This window comes from Sus scrofa, chromosome 10, assembly GCF_000003025.6.
Source record: "Sus scrofa isolate TJ Tabasco breed Duroc chromosome 10, Sscrofa11.1, whole genome shotgun sequence".
Classification (NCBI taxonomy): domain Eukaryota; kingdom Metazoa; phylum Chordata; class Mammalia; order Artiodactyla; family Suidae; genus Sus; species Sus scrofa.
Window position 1 is genome coordinate 6,016,498 of NC_010452.4, and position 24,675 is coordinate 6,041,172.

Below are 24,675 nucleotides of genomic sequence, written 5' to 3' on the forward strand. Positions count from 1 at the left end.
AACATTCCATTGCAATCCAAGTCCTTCTTTTGATTTTCTGCTGCTCCATCCTGTATGGAGTTCTGCTGGAGCCTCATTACACAAGTTATTCTTTGCAGTGTTGCCTATTACTGGGAGCGTCTTAAGAACAGCAATCTTAGTTTAAAGCACTTAATATACTCTCTAGAACACAACACAGCAAGCAGGCTACACATTTTTTTTTTTTTTTTTGAGCAAAATGGTATTCTGATTTCCTTATAGAAGGAGGCAGTGAATGCCTTGGGCACCTCGAGTAGGCCAGTTTTCACCTTCGTCTTTCAAATGTGGACATTAAAGACATCCCTCATGGAGTTCTTTTGTGGCTCAGTGGGCTAAGGATCTGGCATTGCCCCTGCAGCGGCTCGGGCTGATGCTGTGGCCCAGGTTCCATCCCTGGCCTGGGAACTTCCACATGCTGAGGATACGGCCAAACCACAACAGCAGCAAAAATCCTTCACTCATCTGATGCGGATGTGGTGAGCATCACAGGAGGTAAAATGCAAATGGTTCTTTAGAATTATAAGGCACCATGTACAGTTTTTATTTTGTTTTATTTATTTATTTATTTATTTATTTATTTATTTATTTATTTATTGTCTTTTTTGCCTTTTCTTGGGCCGCACCCCCACGGTATATGGAGGTTCCCAGGCTAGGGGTTGAATCGGAGCTGTAGCCACTGGCCTATGCCAGAGCCACAGCAACTCGGGATCTGAGCCGCGTCTGCGACCTACACCACAGCTCACGGCAACGCCGGATTGTTAACCCACTGAGCAAGGGCAGGGATCAAACCCGCAACCTCATGGTTCCTAGTCAGATTTGTTAACCACTGCGCCATGACGGGAACTCCCAGTTTTTATTTTGTAAAACAACATCATGCCAATTGCTTATGATGATTTGCATTTTTAGTGAAACAGGACAGAAGGAACACATTTGATAATCTAAATTGATGAGGGCTTTCGCCCATAGCCATTATCATGGGTTTAGCTCAGGATCTTCAGATCAGGATTGCAATGTGCTAGTCTGCAAATATTTATTAAGCACCTTTTGCAGGCTTATGGCCCTTTTGGAAAACAGGGTACATCTGTCAGCAAGTGTCTGCTTGTGTGTGGAGTTAAGAGCAAATCACCGTGAATTTATTTTTCTACCTGTGTGGCATGGCCTGGGCCTCCTCTAAAGAAAAATCAGGCATGCTTTTCCAGGTCTTTCTTCCCTTTTATATGAGTTTCACTGTCACGGGTACCTGTGCCCTCTGCCAAGCAGAGTCCAAAGAAAGGAAAACACTCAGGAGCCCTGGGGGGTGTGGAGGAGGCTCCTGGCATTTGGGAAAGAGCAAAAGTTGATAAACTCTTGCCTGTGTTCTCAGAATCTAAACAAACTTATGCAACTGTTTGGAATGATTCTGTAGCTCTAAGGTAATGAACTAAGTTACTTTACTTTCTTGAATTATTCTTTTTTTCTAGAACGAATGGGCATGAGTCTCTAACTTCCTCATAAGTTTGTGATGAAGATCAAATGAGACAGCACGTGCCCAGGGCTTAGGACAGCATTTGGCGCATAGTAAATCCTCTTATTCCTCAAACATGTATTTAGCACCTACTGGTGGCACATGGATTGTTCTAAGTGCTAAAGTTATAGTATTAAACCAGGTAGAAAAGGTCTCTGTGACCCTGGAGCTTACATTCCAGTGGAGGGAGACATAAAAAGACAAAAACAAACAATAAGACAACCCAAAACCAAAACACACACACACACACAAAACAAAACCCAAACATGCAGTCAGCGAGAGGCATGTGATGCAAATAAAATAAGGGGATAAGACGGTGCATTAGAAAAACTGTTCTAGACTGGCTCAGCCCAAAAACGGTTCTCTTCTTTTCAGAAATGACATTCAAACTAAAACATGTTAATTATTATTATAATCACCAGTAGTAATTATCTGACACTCTACTATTACACTGTAGTGTTATTATATTATTAAAGTTAATTATAATACATGTTATAATAAGCAAAAAATAATACAACTACTACGAATTCATGTTAATAAGAAGAACCACAACAACTTGTCATAACCAGTCAACTGTCAACTATTCTGTGTATTAATTCCCCATTCAGTAGATAAATGTCAGTCTCTGGCTGATTTTTTCTCCTGCCTTCCAGTACATTCTTGGCTATCCTAGTCCCATTCTCTCTGAGGATATCCTTGGGGAATGAAAATGCATCTTACTGTTTGTCGGGAAAAAAAAAAAAAAAAAGAAAAGAAAACGGTACTGATGCGAAAAACCCTACACATAAGGCATATCTAAGCCAAATAGAAATTATTTCTGAAGTTATCTGCTGTGGTGGCTTATTGCTGCCAGTGTGGGCTCTTCTATTAGCAGGGGTAAGTGGAAGCTGACCATATGTCAAGGGAACACGTCCTTTCGGAGTGACCTCATATATCAAACGCACGCTCGAGGGATGCTGGGTGCCCCAACCACAATGACAGCCTCTTACAGCAGGTAGGTTTTCCTGTTTTTTTTTTTTTTTTTTTTCCATTCTCACCTGTGATCGTATGCTGCCTCCTGTCAGTGGTGTCAGTGTAGATGAGTCCTTTCCCAACCTGCCAGAGCTGGTACTCTTTAATGATGCCATTTGGCTCCGGAGGGACTTCCCAGCTCACGTGCAGCGCCTCGGCACTGGGGGCGGTGACGGTGGGCGGAGGGACGAGCTGCGGGCTCCTCGGGTCGTAGCTGCCACTACCTGAGAACACAGAAATTAACCAGCCCCTTATCGGAACACGACGCTAGGTATTCCGATCAAAGGGGAGGTCGCTTTTGTTTTCAAATGTTGTGGTCTGGCCTGGCTTATCATTAGCGGGGCTTGGCGAAATCAGCCCCCCTCCCCCTTTGAAGACATCTTTTTCCCTCCCATCCTATTCAAACAATGAAATCTGACCTTGAATACATTACAGAACCCTGAGACTACCATTTATCACAACAGCTCCAACGACAACGTTGACGGCAGAGTGCAGCCCTCAGTTTAAACAAGTGAAATCTGGCTGGCAGGCTGTCTTCCTAGACAACTCTTGATAACTCTTCCATATGGCCCGTTGGTGTCTTTGCATTTTAACAGCCTGATTTTGTACATTTTAAGCACCAGTAAATTTGGAGCAAAACCCACATCCGAACTTGCTTGCATATAACATGCCTTTTAGAGTATAAACGGGCCGCCTTTTCTGTACTCTTCCTGTGTTACCCAGGATGAGTTTACAGTGTTTGCACCGATGTTCTAGAAAGAGAATCAAGTGAGCAGAAAAAAGGGATCCACGAGCCAGTTATTCAGTCAACGCAGTCAAAATACATTTTGGATGAACACTGGCTGCCTTTGCTCTCTCACAGAATTAACTCCGCCTTCACTTTTCCACCAATTATTGTGGCATCTGCATAGCTGTGCTATAGGAAAAGCACGGGCATGGCTCTAGGACCGTTCTGATGGTGTCTTGTGATTGGGCCGATCAGGTGCCATCTGTCTGGAGGGTGGTGCGCTCAACTCAGAGATGCTTCCAGGGTCTGGGGAATACGAAGCTGCTCACATGTGCTGAGGCTGCCGGGTCTGACTGAACGTTTTGCAGTGGCTGGTTCTTGCACAGTGTGTGAAGATGCTGCTGTTCTCGAGTTGGAACCATATGAAGATGGGGTTTCCTCTGTCCAGCTCGGCATCTGTGAAATGGCTCTTTCTTTATGTTCTTCCTTCATTGTCTGTTTCTTCCTTTTCCTCATTCTTGGTAGCATCCCCAAGGTGGCTGATCATTGACGGTCTTCTGGTTTTGTCACTATTCCTCTTGCACGATCACATTCACACTCCCTGCTTCAACTTCCTTCATAGATTTTTCCAGCAAATTTCAGTCATTTTCTGGGGGGCCACACCCACAGCACGTGGAAGTTCCTGGGCCAGGAATTGAACCCACGCAACAGCTGTAACCAGAGCCACAGCAGCGACGACTGCAGATCCTTACCTTGCTAAGCCACCAGGGAACTCCTTTCAGTTACTTTTGTTTCTTTTTCCTTTTCTTTTTATGGCCACACCTGTGGTATATGGACATTCCCAGGCTAGGGGTCAAATTGAAGCTGCAGCTGCCAGCCTACACCACAGTCCTGGCAATACCAGATCTGAGTTACATCTGCAACCTATGCCTGGATTCTGGCAACACCAGATCCTTAATCCATTGACCTAGGCCAGGGATTGAACCCACATCCTCATAGACACTATGTCAGGTTCTTAATCCACTGAGCCATAATGGGAATGGCCACTTAAAAAAAATTAATTCATTGTGGTATAGTTGATTTACGATATTATATTAGTTTCAAGTGTACAGCAAAGTGACTCAGTCTTACATATAAATATATTCATTCTTTTTTCTTTATTCCCATATAGGTTATTAGAGATTATTGAATAGATTTTTCTGTGCTATATAGTAGGATCTCATCAATCATCTGCTTTTTATAGGAGTATGGATGTGTTAGTCCCACCCTCCCAATTCTTCCCTCCCCTAAATGGTTTCACCTATGGTAACCATAAGATTGGTTTTTTTTTTTAATATTTTTTTATTGTTATTTCCCCAATACGATTTCTTTTTCTACTGTACAGCATGGGGACCCAGTGATACATACATGTACACATTCTTTTTTCTCCCATTATCATGCTCCATTGATAAGTGACTAGACATAGTTCTCAGTGCTACAGAGCAGGATCTCATTTCGAATCCATTCCAAAAGTGGAATACTACTCAGCCATAAAAAAGAAAGAATAGTGCCATATGCAGCAACATGGATGGAACTAGAGACTCTCATACTGAGTGAAGTAAGTCAGAAAGAGAAAGATTGGTTTTTTGATTGGTGAGTTTGTTTCTGTTTTTTAACAAGTTCCTTTGCATCCTTTTTTATTAGATTCCACAAACAGGTGATATTATGCTCAGTGAAGTCAGAGAAAGACAACACTTAATTCAGCTGCTGACTAGACATTTTCACTTAAAGTGCCAAATAATATTTTCTTCCACCATTCTTCTCTCTGCTCCCCCTCTTAAATATATTTTTAAAAGCTTTAAAATGTTAACCTTACTCTTGACTTTTAACTTTTCCTCTTTTGTTTTTTGATTTGCTTCCAGAATGGCACCATAAGTGACACATTGGTCAAGCCAGACATCTTGAAAACACCAGGAACTGTCCTTTTATTCCCTGACATACAGCTGACCACTGAGTCCTGTAGACCTTGTCCCGGGCATCTTTCTGACATTCTCCATTCTGACTCCTGCTGTGTAAATTCAGATCTTCATTATTTCCTGTCAAGGTTGTTCCCGAAGTCTTGGAACCATTTTATTTTCTACTTCAGGCTCCTTTGCCCTTTTCCCTGTTTCTCAAGAGCAGGCAATTTTTGTTGAAATGATATTTAAATAGGATTTCTCAGTTTTTTAAACTGAGAAATGGTTTGAGATTTACTATGGATTTACAAAAGACCACCTAAAATGATTTGGTGGAGGAAAAGTGGATTAAGAGGATAACATTGGTTCAAGTTTTCTTCTTGTCTCTTTCGATTAATGAAACATTGATATTTGAATAAATCTCCCTCCAGTGATCTCCCCTTTCGGGCTGAAGTCTTGGTACTCAGGTAAGAGGCTACATGAACACCCTGCTTTATTGGGGCGGATGTAGTTTTCTGTCTTTGGAAAAATTACTCACAACCTGAGCCTTCGTAACACCGAATAATTCTGTCTAGAGTTTAGGCAAACTCTTCTTACCTTGCTGCTGGTGGTGCAGCCAGCCACCGTGCAAGCTTTCAGCTGGTATGAATATTCCTGAAAAGGTTGAATTCCTTTTGTATCAGAGAAGCTTAACGCTGTTCCTCGAAAACATTCAATTCCATTTCGGAGAAGGATGTAGTAAATAATGGGACCTAAAAAAAGAGGCAGAGAAAGCCCTGAATTTGGGTGTCAGCTCCTCCCTCTAACTATTTGGAAACAAATGAGATGGCTTAGGGTTCTGAAGAAAGGAGACAAAACAGCATTATTTAATTTTCCTTTTGCTATTACACTGCTGTGTGCTTAATTACACTTGCTCTTACAGAGGAGATGGAGTCGACACAAATGATCAGCATCCCTTGTTCATTCCTTCTCACTACCAAACACTTACTTTCAAAATGATTTTGCTTTCCCTTCACATGCTTTGCTTGCTTGAGAGCAGCTTGGGTATGTGCTGGGATTCAAGTTAAATCATATTTTTTGGCTAAAGATTCGTGAGGGCTGTTTCACAAATGAATCATTCACTGGCACATCCTTACAGTCCCCTGTCTCAGGAAATACTTTCTGGTGGTGAGATGCCCGCCAATTAAATGTAGACTACACTCATCTCACTTTGCTTATGCATTTACGGGGTTATGTTTTTTCACTTTTCAAAATAGCTTCATACCATTTGATTGGACAGGTTTCCTCCAGTGTAAGACTATTGCGTCATCGAGATGCTCTGCTCTGGTCCACCTGGGGGGACTCACACCCTCAGGCAGGTCTTCTTTTGTTCTGGTCCTGACTGCCCGGCTGAATCCTGGTCCATAGCTGTTCCATGCAGAAATCCTGTACTCATATGTCACGTACGGCTCCAGGTTCACATCTGGAGAGACAGAAATCAGATACGCTAAAAGAAAAAATTTTTTTTAACCACCATATTGAAAATGAATATCAGAACCTTAAACATGTAACAGGAAATGCTTAATGTTCTCATCTCATTGGGTGAAAACAAAATTCTAATATCTTTACTTTCTAAGTCATAAAAAACAGTGTAAGTATTTACTCGGTGCAGAGGTCTGCAATTATATAGGAGAGAATTCATTTTTCTGAATAGAGAAGCATGAAAATGACTGAAAAATAAAAGCCCTTGACTCATGTACATTAGATGTTAACGCTTCCCAAGTTCATGATCTCTTTACTTCTGTATGAGACAAGCTTGGCAACATTCTTTCACCGTGTAATTATTATAATTTTATGTAATATAATTTTTACTTTATAAATAGAATATAATTTTATTTTATAAATTTTTATATTTTAATACAATTTGTATTTAATAGAATTATTTATAATTTTACCAATTATTAAATTATAGATATTCTTTTATGAGATTATTATATGAATTATAATGTAGTGTTACGAAATTTAGGACTTGAACCTTAGCTAATTGTGGTACCAATGGTGAATAAAAATGAATTCACTTTCCACTGTATTTACTGTTTATACTGTACTATATATATTTCATTCTTTCTCCCACCAAAGTAGAACTGAAACCCAAACCTAACCCAGCCCATCTGATTAAAACAGTAAAACCCACCTGCTGAGATTTTTGGTCTGACGAAAGTTTTATTAGATCATCATTCGTGTGACCCAACGGTGGCCCAAATGTCTTAGTTCAGTTTTAAGCGTTAGTAACTTCAGAAGTCAACACCTACCAAAACATTCCTTGAAAATCTCCTTACCTGAGTCTCCTTTCCACTTAATTCATTCTGTGAATTTTGAATATGTGCACGTGTGGTTTGTGTGGTGGTTTCTGGATGACTCTTTCTCAGATGGGAGGATCAGAAGAGGTCCTCCTTGGGTGCTGGGCCACCTGCTCTATCTCCATTGGATGCGGGGTGAATTCCCGGTTCCATCCACTTGGGTTATCCGACAACATGCTCCTTACATGCCATCTCCTTACAATAAACCTCGCTCTGGCTATTTTATGGAATTTGTATGAAAATAACATGCAATTAAGTTGTGTGGCAGAACTTCATAAAACGTACATCGCTATGCACATGTAATTCTGTCTGGGAGGGGGTAGCTGCTGCTTGGTACCTGTGATGACCACGTGGGCACCCAGATTGCCCTTCCGCCCCCGCCAGGGACCTCTGGGCCAGAGTCTACAGCTCCCAGTTGTTTTTGCAGTTTGGTGTAGTCACGTGACTGATCTCGCCAATGGGAGGTGAATGGACGTGATATAGGCGCCTTATGCCTCCTTCTAAAGAGAAAATCATTCGCCTTCCATTGGCATTCTGACCCCTTCTGAGGCTGGAACGAGGGTGTTGTCACAGCTCGGGCTGCACCCCTCAGAAGCATGGCAAGGAACCCAGATCCTGAATGACCGTGCGGGGCTGAGCTGCCCAGACCGTCCACTGACCCATGGATGGTGACTCTGCTTTCGAATCTCTTTGTTGTAGCAGACTGCTCTTTGTGACTATGATTCTGTCCCCTTCAAGCCCAAGTCCCATCTCTAAGTGTCGCTGTGGCAACTCTCCACACGTCATTCCTAGTCATGCCTTACTGTAGTTCATTCTTCTTTTGACGCTCTCATATCTTATCGTTTTTCTGCATGTTCCTATGAGGCCTGGTCTTTGAAAGATGTCCCCAGCCCACAAAAGCATTTTTTTTTTTTGCTTGACACATGAGGAATCATTGGTTGAAATTTTGCCTTTTCCTCAATCACCTCCTCTCATTTCTCAGAGCTTGTTTTTCTTTGCATTTTTTTTTTTTTTTTTTTTTGGCCAGAATTTCCAACTCTTATTTTAAGTTGTTATCTATAAATCATTTTATTGGGGCTAATATTCCTAATAACAGAGAGTTTTGGGTTTTGGAGTATGTATGTTCCGTATTTACCTGCTAATTGCTGAAGTGTCCCATACATATTTATCTTCAATCTTTTTTTTTTTTAGCTGACAGGGTAATCCTTCCATAATAATAATTATGTGACTCCACTGCTTGAAAAGCTTTACAATCCTCTCTTTGCTGTGTAAAAACAAACTCTTTTGTGTGGTACAAGAGGCCTCTGCAGTCTGACCCCTGTTCCGTGGCCTCATCTCCATCACGTTCTCTCAATTACATCCACTGTATCCAGATCAAGGTACCTGCTGTTGTCTTTCAGACTTGCAGGGCTTCCTCTTGCTTCCTGTGCTTTGTACATCTTGCTTTTTTTTTTGGTTGTGCCTGTGGCATATGGAAGTTCTGGGCGGGGGTCCTACACCACAGCCACAGCTACACCAGATCCAAGCTGCACCTGCGACCTATGCTGCAGCTTGTGGCAATGCCGGATCCTTAATCCACTGAGCAAGGCCAGGGATCCAACCCGCATCCTCAGAGACGATGTTGGGTCCTTAACTGGCTGAGCCACGATGGGAACTCCGTGTACACGTTGCTCTCTGGCTGGCCTAGCCTCCCTGAACGTGACAGGCTCCAACCCATCTTTTAGGTCTCAGCTCAGGCACAGTATCCTTCTGGATGTCTTAACTTCTACAGTCTATTGCAGGTGTCCTTGCCACACTCTGCAAAAGCATCCTACGCTTTCCTCTGTCATAGAACTTTATACTTCATTTCTCACATTACTGTAAAATTATATATTTGTTTCCCTCTCTTCACATCAGCCTCAAATTCCTGATGGGAATTCCTATTTGTTTCCATAGTTACTGGTCCTCGAATACTGACTGGTTACTAGTAAGGATTTAATATGTATTTTTTGATAAGTAAATGATTTTATGAATGAATACATTTTGGTCAGCACTGGTAGTGTTAGCTTTTAATTTTCATTTTCTAAAAAAGGCTGACTTTTTAGTCTAAATTGGTCTCAAGGGAATTTGCTTTAGCACCACTTGAGGGCTTCATTCTTTTCATGAAAAATAAAATATTCTTATTTTTCATATTCAATTCATAGGGCTATCTGGTAGGCAAGATAATCTGAGATATGGTTGTTAAAAGCCCTCACAATATTCTATCTGTAGGTGAAAATATTTATTCTCTTCTGTAGGCGCCTATTGCAACGATGTCTTAAAAACCCTTCAAAATCAGCATCTTGATTACAAAAGGCAGATGAAAGTAGAGAACTCTCTTAGAAGGAAACGGAAATTTTTAATTGAGGGTTCATGACTTAAATATAACTCAGTGGGTGGAGATTAGGGGTCCAACTGTCTTCTCTCCTGAGGCTCTATTTTTTTTGAGGGGGGCAGAGTGGGCCATGCCTGCAGTTCATGGAATTTCCTGGGCCACGGACTGAACCTGTGCCACAGCAGTGACCGGAGCCACAGCAGGGATAATGCTGGAGCCTCAACTGCTAGGCCACCAGGGAACTCTCATCTGAGGCTTTTCTAATTAAAGGCATTTCAATAAAATTTCTTTTTTTGTTTGTTACGGTGTATTAAATCCATAAATAAGGTAAAGTTAAATAGGACTGTTCTATTCACATGGATATTCCAATCTAGAAGGAGCGATGAGACAGGTTTCCGGATGCCTATGGCACGTGGTGGAAGTGGGGAATGGCGTGATGACGTGTCATGGGAGCACAAAGGAGAGAGGGGCTGACTTGGGAAGCCTGCCCTGCGGACAGGAATCCTGACCTTGGCCTTGAATTTGATGCTTAAGAAGAACATTTCGGGTGGGAGGAGCAGCATGAGGGATGCCTGGAGCACTCTGAAAGGAGCTCCCACACCACGTGGACGCTTCTCCATCTGCTGTTGCTCAAGATGACATCATCTGAACCTGACATTCACACGACGTGACTTTGGCAGGTCTGACCCTCCGTTTCCTCATCACTTAATCTGTTTCTATGACTTCTGGGCAAATTAAAGTAAGGTGTTCAGACACTTAGCACAATCTTGGAAGTTCATAGGACTCAGTAAACGTATCTTCCTCCCCTCCCTGGTCTCCTTCTTGGCACCCCAGAATCCTGCCTTCCTATTTTCCTTCTCAGGGTTTGCTGTTATCACCCATCCCCCGATGGTGAGGCCGAGGATGGGTCATGAGGGATAGAGTAGCTGTTTGTTTAATCTTAGCTTGCCTGAATTATGTCACTTCACTGTATTCTATTTGACCCTAGATAAGAGGTGTGTGTACACACACAGTTACACTTAATTCTTCAAAAAAAGCCACCAGAAACATGCTATGTAGGGACTTACAGAAATAGATGAATAACAAAAATTTAATAGCAGAATGATTTTGGAGGTGACCCAAAAATTTACAGTGTCTTTCACATGACTTAGCCAAGCCTGAGAATCACTATTTTTTTTTTTTTTCGGTCCTTTTAGGGCTGCCCCTGCAGCATATGGAAGTTCTCAGGCTAGGGGTTGAATTGGAGCTGCAGCTGCTGGCCTAAGCCACAGCCACAGCAACACCAGATCTGAGCCACATCTTAACTCACTGAGTGAGGCCACGGACAGAACCTGCATCCTCATGGATATTAGTTGGGCTCATTAACAGCTGAGCCATGATGGAAACTCTGAGAATCACTATTTTCTACTAATCCAGTAGGGCCAAGATGGGGCTTGGAAGTTGATATTTTCAACGCCCACAAAGGTTATTGTTCCCAAAATGATGGCTGTTTCAGGTTTCAGGAGAGCAGAGTCTCTGGACCCAGATCCAGGATCAGGAAAGGGATACTGACTTTATATTAAGTGGTCTTCCTTCTCTCATAAGGATGCTGCCAGGTCGTAGCAATCAGAAATTACCTCTTTTCTGCTTGCAAGAAGAACAACATTCATTCATGGCATTTACTGAAAGCTTTCACTTAGCTTTTGAGAATGAAAATTGGGCTTATTGAAAAATAATGGGATATACCATAAAAGGGCACACAACTAAATTATTTCTCTGTTCTTCATTTCTCTATAGGCTCAATTGAAAATAGCATGCATCCTTGTTTAAGTTAGACTTTGAGGGAGTTCCCGTCGTGGCTCAGCAGTAATGAACCTGACTAGTATCCATGAAGACGTGGGTTTGATCCCCAGCCTCGCTCAGTGGCTTAAGGATCCGGCGTTGCCGTGCGCTGTGATGTAGGTTGCACATGGGGCTTGGATCCTATGTTGCTTCGGCTATGGTGGAGGCCAGCAGCTACAGTTTAGATTGGACCCTTAGCCTGGGAACCTCTATATGCCGTGATTGTGGTCCTAAAAATCAAAAAATATAAAAGTTAGACTTTGAAAATTTAAAAACTACTAACTTTGAGCAGATCCAGCTGTGCCTTTCATTAGGTGGTAACTAGCTGGCTCCCACATATGATGGAATTAATTGATATTAGGTTAAGGAGGGAGATGAGGTCAGAGTGAAATAAATCTGCATTTTCCTCAGCTTTTCACCTCCCCTTTGGAACATGGGCAGGTGGCTCCCTTTCTGTTACCTGTGAAGGCAAGTGTGTTGACACCTCCCGTGTGAACGGTCTCTTCAGTGGATGAGCAGATTTCTTCACCTGATTCCTTCCCGATGGAATTGTGAGATCCTCTGATCACAGTACAAAGGTGGCTGGTAGAGTTGAAGGTGCACCTGCCGCAGTGTGCTGTGGCTTCCATGGATGCTGGGCAGACGGTCCTGCACGCCTGGGTTTCCTAAGTCACATGGAAGGGAGGAGGGGGGTGGGGGAGGGCATTTAAAACTTTCATTTAGACAGGTGTGCGGTAGGTTTCTACAACTTTCAAATGAAATTTTTTTCTGCTTAGTTCCTGAATGAACATCTCAAAATGCATAAGTGACAGACGATTGGATTAGGAAGATGTGGTATATATACACAATGGAATACTACTCAGCCATAAAAAAGAACGAAATAATTCCATTTGCAGCAACATGGATGGAAATAGAGACTCTCATACCAAGTGAAGGAAGTCAGAAAGAGAAAGACAAATGCCATATGATATCACTTATATCTGGAATCTAATACAAGGCACAAACGAACCTTTCCATAGACAAGAAAATCATGGACTTGAAGAATAAACTGTGGTTGCCAAGGGGGAGGGGGAGGGAGTGGGGTGGTTGGGGAGCTTGGGGTTAATAGATACAAACTATTGCCTTTGGAATGGATTAGCAATGAGATCCTGCTGTGTAGCACTGGGAACTATGTCAGGTCACTTATGATGGAGCGTGATAATGTGTGAAAATAGAATGTGTACATGTATGTCTCACTGGGTCACTATGCTGTACAGTAGAAAAAATTGTATTGGGGAAATAACTATTAAAAAAATAATTATAAGTAAAAAAAATTCACAATAAGAAATGAAGGCAGTCTATATACTAGAAAGAGACGTTAATTTGAAATAACACAGGTTTAGATTCAAAGTCCAGTTTTGTCCCTTCCTAGGGCTGTGACCTTGAACAAGTTTCTTATGTGCTCAAAGTTTCAGCTTCTTCCAGGAGAGACAGGAAATTCAATTCACTGTGCAGGGTTTGTTCCGTGACTCAAATGAGATAGTGCGTAAATGTCTTACACTTGGTGGCTACGCTATAAATAATAACAGTAGTCATTATATTATTATTAGTATTTTGACACTTTCCTAATGGAGTTTCAGAGAAAATAAAGAATATGATATTTGAGAATCTGTACTTTTGTGCTCTTGGGCTAATAAGAAGTATTCTGCATGCAAGTTTTTAGAAAATCTAAATATTGCATAAACTAATTATAATAGCTATTATTTGTATTTATAAGCATTTTCTTGGGTGAATCTCTAGTTTTTTTTGTTTGTTTGTTTTGTTTTTTTTTTTGTCTTTTTGCCTTTTCTAGGGCTGCTTCTGTGGCATGTAGAGGTTCCCAGGCTAGGGGTCGAATCAGAGCTGTAGCCATCGGCCTACACCGGAGCCACAGCAACGCGGGATCCGAGCTGCCTCTGCAACAACCTACATCACAGCTCACAGCAACACCGGATCCTCAACCCACTGAGCAAGGCCAGGGACCGAACCTGCAACCTCATGATTCCTAGTCGGATTCGTTAACCACTGCGCCACAATGGGAACTCCTAGACTTTTTTTAGCTGTTGATAAGTACTAGTAGGCTCTAATTTCAGAAAATGAAATACTTCATCATTCCAAATAATAAGAGATACAAATAAGGGAATATTCTTTTTTTTTTTTGGGCTGTGCCCACAGTATACAAAAATTCCCGAACCCTCGCCACAGCACTGATCCTTGCCACAGCAGTGACAACACCAGATTCTAGGCTACCAGGGAACTCCCCAAATTAGGCAATAATCTTATAATGCAAAGTTCTACTTCACCTTTTCTTTATAGAGGTAGCATAACATTTAAAATAACTTTTGCTATTTACAATTGATCTTCATCCAATCTCTCCCTTATGTAAAATAAGTTAAATTATTCTCCCCAAGATAATCAAAATAAAACTACATCAGAAGACTCTAGTTGGATTTCCATTTAAACATGTGCATTTATTTTCATTTTCTCTGAAAGCCCAACCCAATGACAGTAAAGGAATATAGAAAAGCCAAGGAAACAGAAAGGGATCAACACACATTTCTGGAAGCTGGGAAGTGGATGAATGTGGTAGAGACAAGGCTATGTGCCTAGTGATGCTCATTTTTGCCTTTTATTTTTTTCCTGGAAAGACTAGATTTTCAAGTCTGGCCACAAAAGAAGGAGCCTTGAGTGTGGAAATGTTTGTGTGGCTGGTGCAGGAAGAGATACGTTCCACACACGGGTGGACCTGTGCATGGGCCATCAACCGTCTTTCCCTTTCGCCACCATGAAGCCCCACGAGATGGGAGGGACTGGGGTTCCTGCAATGTGCTTGGAGAAGAGCTGCTAACTCACAGCAGGCTGTCACATGAAAAGTTTAAGAAAAATCCCTTCTGTTAACCCACCCCATGCGTGAATATGTCTGTTTTCACCTCAGCGCCATCCAGTGTGTTCCAGCAGAAACATAAATTAGTAGGTTGAAGCTGGATGCTGCCCTAACATCAACGAAACCCTAAGGTATGTGGCATTGGCTCAGCGGGCTGTGGCCAAGAAATACGTGCGAGGGTTTGGGAAGCTGAGGAGCTCTCTTTTGCTGTGGAGAAATACTGGGTAAAATTGTGCCCTGGTCACCTGTATTGCTTCTTTGGAAAATTCTCTACTGAGGTCTTCTGCCCATTTTTCAATTGGGTTGTTATTTGTTGTTGCTGTTGAGTTGTATGAGTTGTGTATTTTGGAGATTAGGCCCTTGTCTATTGCCTCATTGGCAAAGATTTTTCTCCCATTCTGTGGGTTGTCTTTTCATGTTCTTACTGATTTCCTTTGCTGTGCAAAAGCTTTTGAGTTTGATTAGGTCCCATTAGTTTATTTGTGCCTTTATTGCCATTCTTCTAGGAGGTGCATCAAATCAGCAAACAAGAGAGAGTTCTTAAAAACTAAAAAAAAAAAGATAAAGAACCCCACAAGAAATCAATAGAAAGGTGGAAACTTAAAGTTAAGGTAATATCTCATCATGCTGCAAAAATGAGGGTTAATCAATAGACAAGAAATGGGAAGAAAAATTTAAAATATCAGTTCAAATATCAGTTTAGGAAGTCCAACACCCAACTGATCAGCAAAAACAGAGGAAAAAAGAGGGAGCAACTTATCCAATAAATAACAAAGTAGCATTCCTTAGAAGTGAAGGCCATGAGACTCCACTCTGAAGAAGTCCACAAAAGTATATGATGCTGAGTATTAATGATGATGATATTAACACCTATAGAAGCACACTGCCATGAAATTTTAGAAAAGCAGCATAAAGAGGATGTCTTAAGAGCTGTCATGGGAAAAACATCGTGGTTACCTTCAAAGAAAGGGGAGTCACAACAGCGAAGAAAATTTTAAAATGCAGAAATACCGTCAAAATGCAGAGGAGAAATCATTTTTAACATTGACGTGTATAGTAAATCAAGCTATAGATCTAATAGGAAGGTGGCATTACAATAATTTCAGACACCAAGCTCTCAAAAAATTTCCTTTTCGTGCCCCTGTAACCAGGGGGCTAATGCCTCAAAAGAAGGAGGTAGGGTCGGAGTTCCTGCCATGGCTCAGCAGAAACGAATCTGACTAGCATCCATAAGGACACAGGTTTGATCCCTGGCCTCTCTCAGTGGGTTAGGGATTCAGCGTTGCCATGAGCTGTGGTGTAGGCTGGCGGCTACAGCTCTGATTTGACCCCTAGCCTGGGAACCTCTATATGCCGTGGGTGCAGCCCTAAAAAGACAAAAAAAAAAAAAAAAAAAAAAGAAGGAGGAGGTAGGGTGACAAAGAGGGAAAACTGAGGTTCAGAATGCAGGGAGGCCATCACAGAGGAGGAGTGACAGGGATTCCCAAACCGATGACATCAGGAAGATGAGCTGGGATGGCCGTAGAGACATCCCAGAGTGAGCTGCTCCAGAATGGAGCTCGAATTAAAAGATTCCAGGAAAGAAGTCTTCAGGAAGCCAAATGGAATCTTACCTATGACACTGCTTGAGTCAGCTTTGAGAAAATCTAATTATAACCATTTAAACATGCATGTGAAATCCAGCTGTTACTTTGCTTTCTTAGAGCCAACTCAAGCCAACTAAGAGATCATGGAGGGGTGCCCTGGTGGCTCAGCAGGTTAAGGACCTGCTGTTGTCACTGCAGCAGCTGGGTCGCTGCTACGGCGCTCGTTCAATCCCTGGCCTGGGAATGTCCACATGCATCTTGGATATCTTCCTTAAATAGTGGAAGCTGTGTCTTCCTAACCAAAATAAGATGCCTGGGAATTAAATGTGAGGTGGGCAGTAATGAAATACATGGTTCTGAGCCACAGTGTCATTTATGAAGTTAACAGGTTTTCTACCTTCGTTGCTGAAATACGAGTGTCCTTTTAAGAGAGTATTCCATGGAGACGCTTCCTAACGCGTTATTTTAAAGGCCCAGTCTTGCAACAACAGCAGCTCTTTGAGACTTAAAAATACATTTAGGAAAAATGTCCTAGTCCAAACTTCTGAAAACACTGGGCTGGAATACACTTAAACTCTGGGAACACAGTGTTGGAGAGATTCCTTGCATAGAACTGGCTAAATAAAGTTGTGCTCAAGTCAGACCAATTTTTTAAAAAATCCGTAGACAACCCCCCCCCCACTATTTTTCTTAGGCGTTTTGTATGGCATGAAGTACCTATTCTCTTCAACAATTTTCCGTGTTATCTTAATAGTCATTGCTGCTTGGTGCTTGCTGGGTCCCTAAAAATCTCAAGACTTATGATGCATCCTAAAGTGTGTGATGTCCACACAAGACTATGTAGTTGCATCAGCAGCAAGAGCCCTTCCATTGCCTGTGAGCAAAGCAACAATTTTTAGCCATCTCTCAACGACAAATTACTACCCAACATAGTAGGGAGTTTGGTTTTTAAATGTCCATAATCCTTTCCTTAAAATGGTGGGTTTCTGGAGTCCGGGGTCAAGTTTAATGCTAAAAAGCACAGCATGGGTGTATGCGAAGCATCTTAACATTGGGATATAAACGATGCACCCAGCGGACGATTCATTTTTGCGGTTGGCCGGCTGCTGCTGATCCTGCACCACCTCAAGGAATATGACAGAAACACGCCTACGTGACGTTGTGGGCTCTAAGGTCTCTCTATCAAAGGAAAGTGATGGACCACGGTTGCGGGCCAGAGGGAGGAAGCCGAATTTCCCTACATCTCTATTCACAGCACCACACAGGCTCTTTCAGGATCCAGACTTGCTGTCTGCACGAATCTGAAGTGCTGGTAAAGCTTCCTGAGAACAGCTAATCATTATTAATTCCTTTAGAATTCATTGCAATAACATCAATCATGGCAAACTCATTTGGTATTAATATGGATGTAATGCGAAAATGAATAATGCACACAGGAGTTTTTATATTCCTATTTTAGAAAAATAGTTATGAACAATGTATTTCTCTTTCCATTGTCAAATCAGCACCTCTGAGAGGTTCTCCATCAATTACCTTCATCATCATTCCAGTTGAAACCGTGTCAGAGCAAACATATTTCAAAGGATTATATCCAACTCCATTACAGCATTTCTGGCTCTTTGGAATAAGTTCAGTCTCACAGCATTTTACTGGCACCGGGTCATTCTTTTTAACATGTGCTTTAGACTCTCCACTGGAAGCCGAGCAGCATATGGTATCTGACATATTCACATAATCCTGCCCACAACAGAACATCCCTGCGAAAATAAAATGTTATTGTAGATGAATATGAAATCAAAACAGGGAAGAAAACGGAGGCGGCTGCAAAGTGTGGTATCAAAGTGTCAGACCCAGGCAGTTGGTGAAATGGCACAATCCCTAAGGCAGCATCTCCCTACCAAGGTGAGTTAAATGGACAGTGAGGGGTCCTTCTCACCAAGACCACTAGACACTAATTAGGTGAAGAACACACAAGAGGAGGTGTTCTAGAATCGTCCAGCGGGGAGGCCAAACTTCTCCCAAGCTCCATAAAAAACGATCTGATTTCTGTCGTGAGAACGGCCTGCCCGTTTTGTGATGATAACAGCTTGTGGCAGGAGAAGGCACTGTTAAACTCCAGGGACTCAGAAGTCTTTTCTAGAAATTCTGAGGGGTCACCCTTGAACCCTGGGGTAGGAGGCTTGACTGCGGAAAGGTGGCACCATCTTGGAAGGGGAGGCAGTTGCCTAAGAGTCTTGTAAGTTTCTGCCTGCCTTTGTCTATGAATCAAATATTTGTTTCCTGTGAAACCAGCAGCAACGGTACCCATTCTTTTTCATCACAAGACAGATTTGTATTCAAAACCAGCTAAGGGTGCTCACTGACCAGGTGACCATTTGGCCACCATTATTGAGGCTGCACTACTTTCTAGACCCATTGCTAGATGTGGGTAAGAGGTTGGGGGTAACAGCAGAATGACTTTGGAAGGGGGGTTGTCGACCCGCTTCTCGAAGAAAGACCTGAGTGCCTGAGATACCAAATAGCCTTCTTTCTCTCCCCAAATTCAGTTTAACTGCCTATGTTCACATCATTTCAATCTTGCCATAGAAGAGAGACAGCGGAAATTTAGACATAAGAGCCTGAATACATAAACAATACTCCAGAGTCAGATGAAGCTAGAAATTAAGATGCCTAGACCCCATGTCACAGGGCTATCATATTAGAATTTATGTCTAGTTATATAGCAGTGTGATGTGATGAATGATTTATTTTAATTAGAATTTTGTTTATTTATTATTAGTCCCGACTGATAACATAAAGAACCTCAACTTCAAAATGCCCTGGGGTCTCGAATTGTTTAATCTGGTCCTGTACAAACACCAGCATTATGAAAGGCGCTCCTAATAACAGACCAATGAGTTTGAAGTGCTTTTTGTTTTTTCAAAAAGCACTGAAAGTGGACACGGATTTGGCACATGCCTTCAGAAAGATGTTTATCCACACACGGCTCCAAAGAACCCTCTCCCCAATTTTTCCACTTAAAAAAATCTCCCAATATCTACAAAGTTTTTATTTATGGTTAATAACATACATTGATCATAACTGAAATTTGAAACTCCATTTTTAAAGCTGATAACTGTTGAAAGTAATTGGTTTAAAAGTAAACTGTATCTCTAGTACTATATTAATAATTGTAGTTGTTTTAACATTTCCAGGGTAAGTTTTATCAAATAAATACACACAGTAGGACTGTCAGTGTAGCCTGAGTCTTGAATATGATGGGTAAAAATCACACACACACACACACACACACACACACACAAGAAAAATCCACAGCTTCAAGTGTTATATTGTTTGTGCATTTTTTTCCTGCTGCTTTCTGATCAGACATTTAAATACAACCTTGGATTCTTTGCTGTCATTTTTTTTTTTTCTCCAGCAGTTTTCTTAAAATAATTCATGTTTCTATTTTAAAGAGCAATCAAAATCTGAAAACTGGCCCTTTAGGGAGCAGAACACATTCTCTGCCTCTGCTCCCAAATTACTTTATGGTTTCACCCTGCTTTAAGTATAAAATCAAAATGCAGACATTGACCTAATTTGAAACTCCTAATCAGTCATCTGATCGCTCTGAGGGACTTTTGACAGGTCAACTAAAATTTTGATAATGAACTGTTTTCACACTAGGAAAAAAGAATGCTTTCTTTCTCGTCTTTGTTTCCCTGAATTGAAATTTTCGGCCAAGATTTCCCTCCCATAACAAGAAGTGACTCCCTTTCTAGTTTCTTTGGTAAACCATTACTTCTTTAATTATTATCAACCTTGTTCCAGTGTGATAAATTGCTAATTACTTAATACCCTAATCAGCGTTCATTCTTTGCACAGATAAACTGTGACAGTGCCATTAATTTAAATAGTAATTTCACTTAATGGCCAGAACGGCACACCAGATTTTTATGCAGCATTTTCTGAAGACTGCATCCATCACTGCAATATTCTGACATAAAGATGTCTGACGTGCACTAACTCACTTAGGGAGAGCAGATGCTGCAGAGCAGGGCTTGGTGGTAATTCCCATAGTGCATCACTTCAGCATGAATGAGCTGCAAATTCAGAGACAGACAATCTTCTGAAACTGCATTGCAATAACTTTTGACCCTGCCTAATTTATCACATGTAGCACTTGACTTTTGAACTTTGACACATAGAAGGCACAGTTTTAAATACGCCCAAAGAAAAACAAACAGGTCATGTATTATTGATGGATTGATCTACTCTTCCAGAGGCTCTTCATTAAATTTGTACAAAGGTGGACACTCCCTTTGATCAAGATGCAGATGTTATTCGAGGGGTAGAGTATACACCGAACCGTTAGATGTTATTTTTGAGATCTGACAGCTTATATTGTCTTTGCAAACAGCGTATATAGCCCACGAACAGCTTCTGTTTTGTTGCAAATATCTGTGAAAAGAGTGAAAGATTTTTTTTTAAATCACGATATTCTGGATACTTCCAATGTCACCAACATTTAATGTCCAGGGCTGCACAGGAGAGCATTTATAAACATATAGTCTTGGTTAATTTCTAAAGTGTTAATTCTATAAAATAAGTGCTCCATTTTTCTTAAAAAAAAAAAAAAAAAAAAAAGCCCAAGAATTATCATGCTTTTGAGATAAAAAATAGTGTAGGGACAAAAGAGAGAGTCTGGAAAATGACAAATTACTGTAGAACTCTGGGAATGACCATGGGGACCACATTTTAAGCCAAGGGATTACACTTTAGGTCTAGACGAATGTAAAAAATAAAGGTTTGTGATTAGTCATTCTCAGGACAAAGATCACGGCAGAGCATGAAAGAAAAGAGATGTGTCTTGTCTTTACCAGCAGGTGGCTCTATGGCTACCACATAAAACTGAGAAAGGGTTAGGGTAAAACTGCTCCCCAAATTGCTGCACTGTATTTCACAGCCTGTATACATTACACTTTTCAAAAGTTCATTATGTCATACGGAAATCTTCCTAGGAAGTCTTCTTGCAACGTCAGTCTCACAGAATGGATTTCTGTGCTGTATTTCTCTCTTTGCAAAGTCCTCCAATCCCATCTTACGTAACAGGGGTGGTAATTCATTCTACTGCTCTCTGAGTCCAGGACATGGAAACTCAGTACTTTCTTCTAGAACAGTTTCCACCTGGAGTTTCATATCAAAAGGCCTCAGAGACAACATGGATAACAGAAACAAGGCCATATGCTTCACAGGAAGGTCACAGTCAGTTCCTCATGGTAACAGAAAATCCTGTCCTCTTGGAATGATAGAGAGGCTTGAATTTTCATCTTTTAATACGAAGGGGTATAATCAAGCCCAACCCAAGACTGATGGCATACATGATAAAACCATATAAGCAAACGCTGAGGATAAAAAGAGTAATAAAGAGGTTTAAAACATCCTCAAAGAAAATGGTTAAGAATACATATCCACCGAAATGACAGCATGACTTTCATCCCGTGATACCTGTATAACACTCCCACACAACTCATCTGCCCAGAGAGAGCACTAAAAACATAAACGCTACCCCAGCACTTCTGTTCCAACAGCATCTGTTAATTCACTCCATTTATAAAATACATATTGACAAAGACAACTGAACTGGGACCAGGGAGATTTGATTTGGTGTGAGAAAGTCAATTCAATGTGATTTTGTTAAAGGGCTCCTGCAGGCAAATAAAAGAGTTTAAGTAATAAAGTACATAAAGAGATGTTTTACGAGCCAGCCCGGTCTCGTGGCAGGCACACAATGCCAGGCGGGAGAGACAGGCCAGGCTTAGGAACGATATTATGAGCTCCAAACCCTCATGCAGTAGGTAGGGTGTTGCTAGGTTGAGGAGAAAAAGGGCCATATGGATATTCTGGAAGGTCACTGAGGTCACAATCATTAGGGGCGACAGGAGGGAGCGGCAACAGACAGAGGAACGAGACATGTGGAATGTGTCTATTTTCAGTGAAACCTGCAGGGAGGTCAAGAGACTAAAAAGAGATTTTTTTCCTCCCTTTTAAAAGGATTATTCCTTCAGTCCACAATGATTACCAGAGTTGCCAGAACTGTAGACGGTCAGGAGAAAGGCTGGAGCTAATTCTGATTCACGGGAATTGAGGAATACCACAATTTGCTTAAGAAATGTTTGGCTAGCATGGATATCACAGTCAAGCCAATAAATGATTCTGAAATTTGGGCCCACGGATGGACCTCAGGGCATATGAAACTGCAGGCAAATGTTTCAGTGTATCCTATGCACAATTATTTGAAGTGAGGGTATATAAGGTTCAAAAGATTCTGAACCATATGACCCCCAAAAGATGTAGAGTCCTTGGCCTGATAGGCACTCACCTCTGTTCTATTTCTTAGAACAGGTGCTTTTGGTGAAGCGTGTTTTAACTGACTTGTTTTTCCCTCTTCACATCCATCCTGCCACCCGAATCCGATTCATCTCCTTGAATCATAGCTCTTGCCATCATCGCATTGACTCTTCCCTGAGTACACAATAATGTTCAAAATCCTTTTTCCTACTAAGCCTTATCTCACTCTGTTTCCTTACATGCAGCTTATACATCCACTCAACCCAACTACTCACGTGTACCTGGACCTGCTTTGCATATGCTCATTTCACACTTCAGCTCAAGCTATGCCCTTTAGCTGGAACATCTTTCCTCCATCTACATGTCTCGAAATCCTACTCATTATTCGAGGCTCCAGTCCAGTGTTTTAGCTTTCTTCATCACCTGGACTGGACTGATCAGTTGGTCTTCTTATGCTTGTCTTCATCCCTCTCCTACGGCCTGTGTTTAACCTTACGGGCACATTTCTCCTTGATTAGATTCTAAGTCCTTGAGGATAAAAACGGTATCTTAGCCATTTTATACTCACAAAGCACTGAGAATGACATTTTGAATATAGTCGCCACACAATACATATTTATTGCGTGAAGGAATATGGCAATTGACTTAAAAAAGGCAATAGACAAAAGCAATGATCAAATGAGACCATTCACTGCTATTTTAAAACTAACTCATTGTGGTATGGGGGGGGCGGGGCAACACTTCTGCACCCCTACTCCTCCACAAACATGCTTCTGTCTTGAATGGACTTGCTTTTAGCTGACTCATCTAATGGATGAAGAGGTACTCAACTAGTTCGTCATAGTACAGGATAACCAACTAACTGCCATGATTTTCTACTAGACCCGATTACTAAGCCTTACAGCCGTGGGTCTCAAGGTTTGCTGTTAGGACCCCATTAGACCTTTACAACTCATTGAAGAATCAAAATGCCTCTTTTTTTTTTTAAAGTATATTAGCGATGTTTTATTTCTTATGTTGCGGAATGAGTACCATAGTTTTCTTTGGATTCTATTTTCTATCTTGTGGTACATCTTAAATGTCACAAAATATATATATATATATATATATATATATATATTTTAATTTTCCCACTGTACAGCAAGGGGGTCAGGTTATCCTTACATGTATACATTACAATTACATTTTTTCCCCCACCATTTTTTCTTTTGTTGCAACATGAGTATCTAGACAAAGTTCTCAATGCTATTCAGCAGGATCTCCTTGTAAATCTATTCTAAGTTGTGTTTGATAAGCCCAAGCTCCCGATCCCTCCCACTCCCTCCCCCTCCCATCAGGCAGCCACAAGTCTCTTCTCCAAGTCCATGATTTTCTTTTCTGAGGAGATGTTCATTTGTGCTGGATATTAGATTCCAGTTATAAGTGATATCATATGGTATTTGTCTTTGTCTTTCTGGCTCATTTCACTCAGTATGAGATTCTCTAGTTCCCTCCATGTTGCTGCAAATGGCATAATGTCATCCTTTTTATGGCTGAGTAGTATTCCATTGTGTATATATACCACCTCTTCCGAATCCAATCATCTGTTGATGGACATTTGGGTTGTTTCCATGTCCTGGCTATTGTGAAGAGTGCTACAATGAACACGCGGGTGCACGTGTCTCTTTTAAGTAGAGTTTTGTCCGGATAGATGGGATTGCAGGGTCATATGGAAGTTCTATGGATAGATTTCTAAGGTATCTCCAAACTGTTCTCCATAGTGGCTGTACCAGTTTACATTCCCACCAGCAGTGCAGGAGGGTTCCCTTTTCTCCACAGCTCCTCCAGCACTTGTTATTTGTGGATTTATTAATGATGGCCATTCTGACTGGTGTGAGGTGATATCTCATGGTAGTTTTGATTTGCACAAAATGCCTCTTTTTATATAGGTTATATGTGTTTATATTTACTGGATTAAAGCCTAAAACTGAAAGTCTGACATATGTATTCATCAATCCATTTATGATAATGATAAATATATAACATGCTAACATAAATGTTATAAATATATAACATGCTAACATAAATAACAAAAATATGTTTATTTTATTTATGAAAAATAAACATATTTCCAAACTGAGAAAAATTAGAAGAATGGCACTGTTTTCCAT

General features: G+C 41.2%; 1 protein-coding gene across 1 annotated transcript in view; it reads right to left on the reverse strand.

Annotated features, from left to right (window-relative positions):
• The window catches only part of USH2A (usherin), an 837,143-nt gene that overhangs the window by 190,907 nt on the left and 621,561 nt on the right, over nucleotides 1–24,675 (reverse strand). Inside the window, 6 exon segments of the mRNA XM_021064292.1 lie at nucleotides 2,560–2,733; nucleotides 2,736–2,757; nucleotides 5,792–5,946; nucleotides 6,459–6,656; nucleotides 12,168–12,372; nucleotides 17,729–17,952. Of these exon segments, the coding sequence (XP_020919951.1) occupies nucleotides 2,560–2,733; nucleotides 2,736–2,757; nucleotides 5,792–5,946; nucleotides 6,459–6,656; nucleotides 12,168–12,372; nucleotides 17,729–17,952 (978 nt within the window).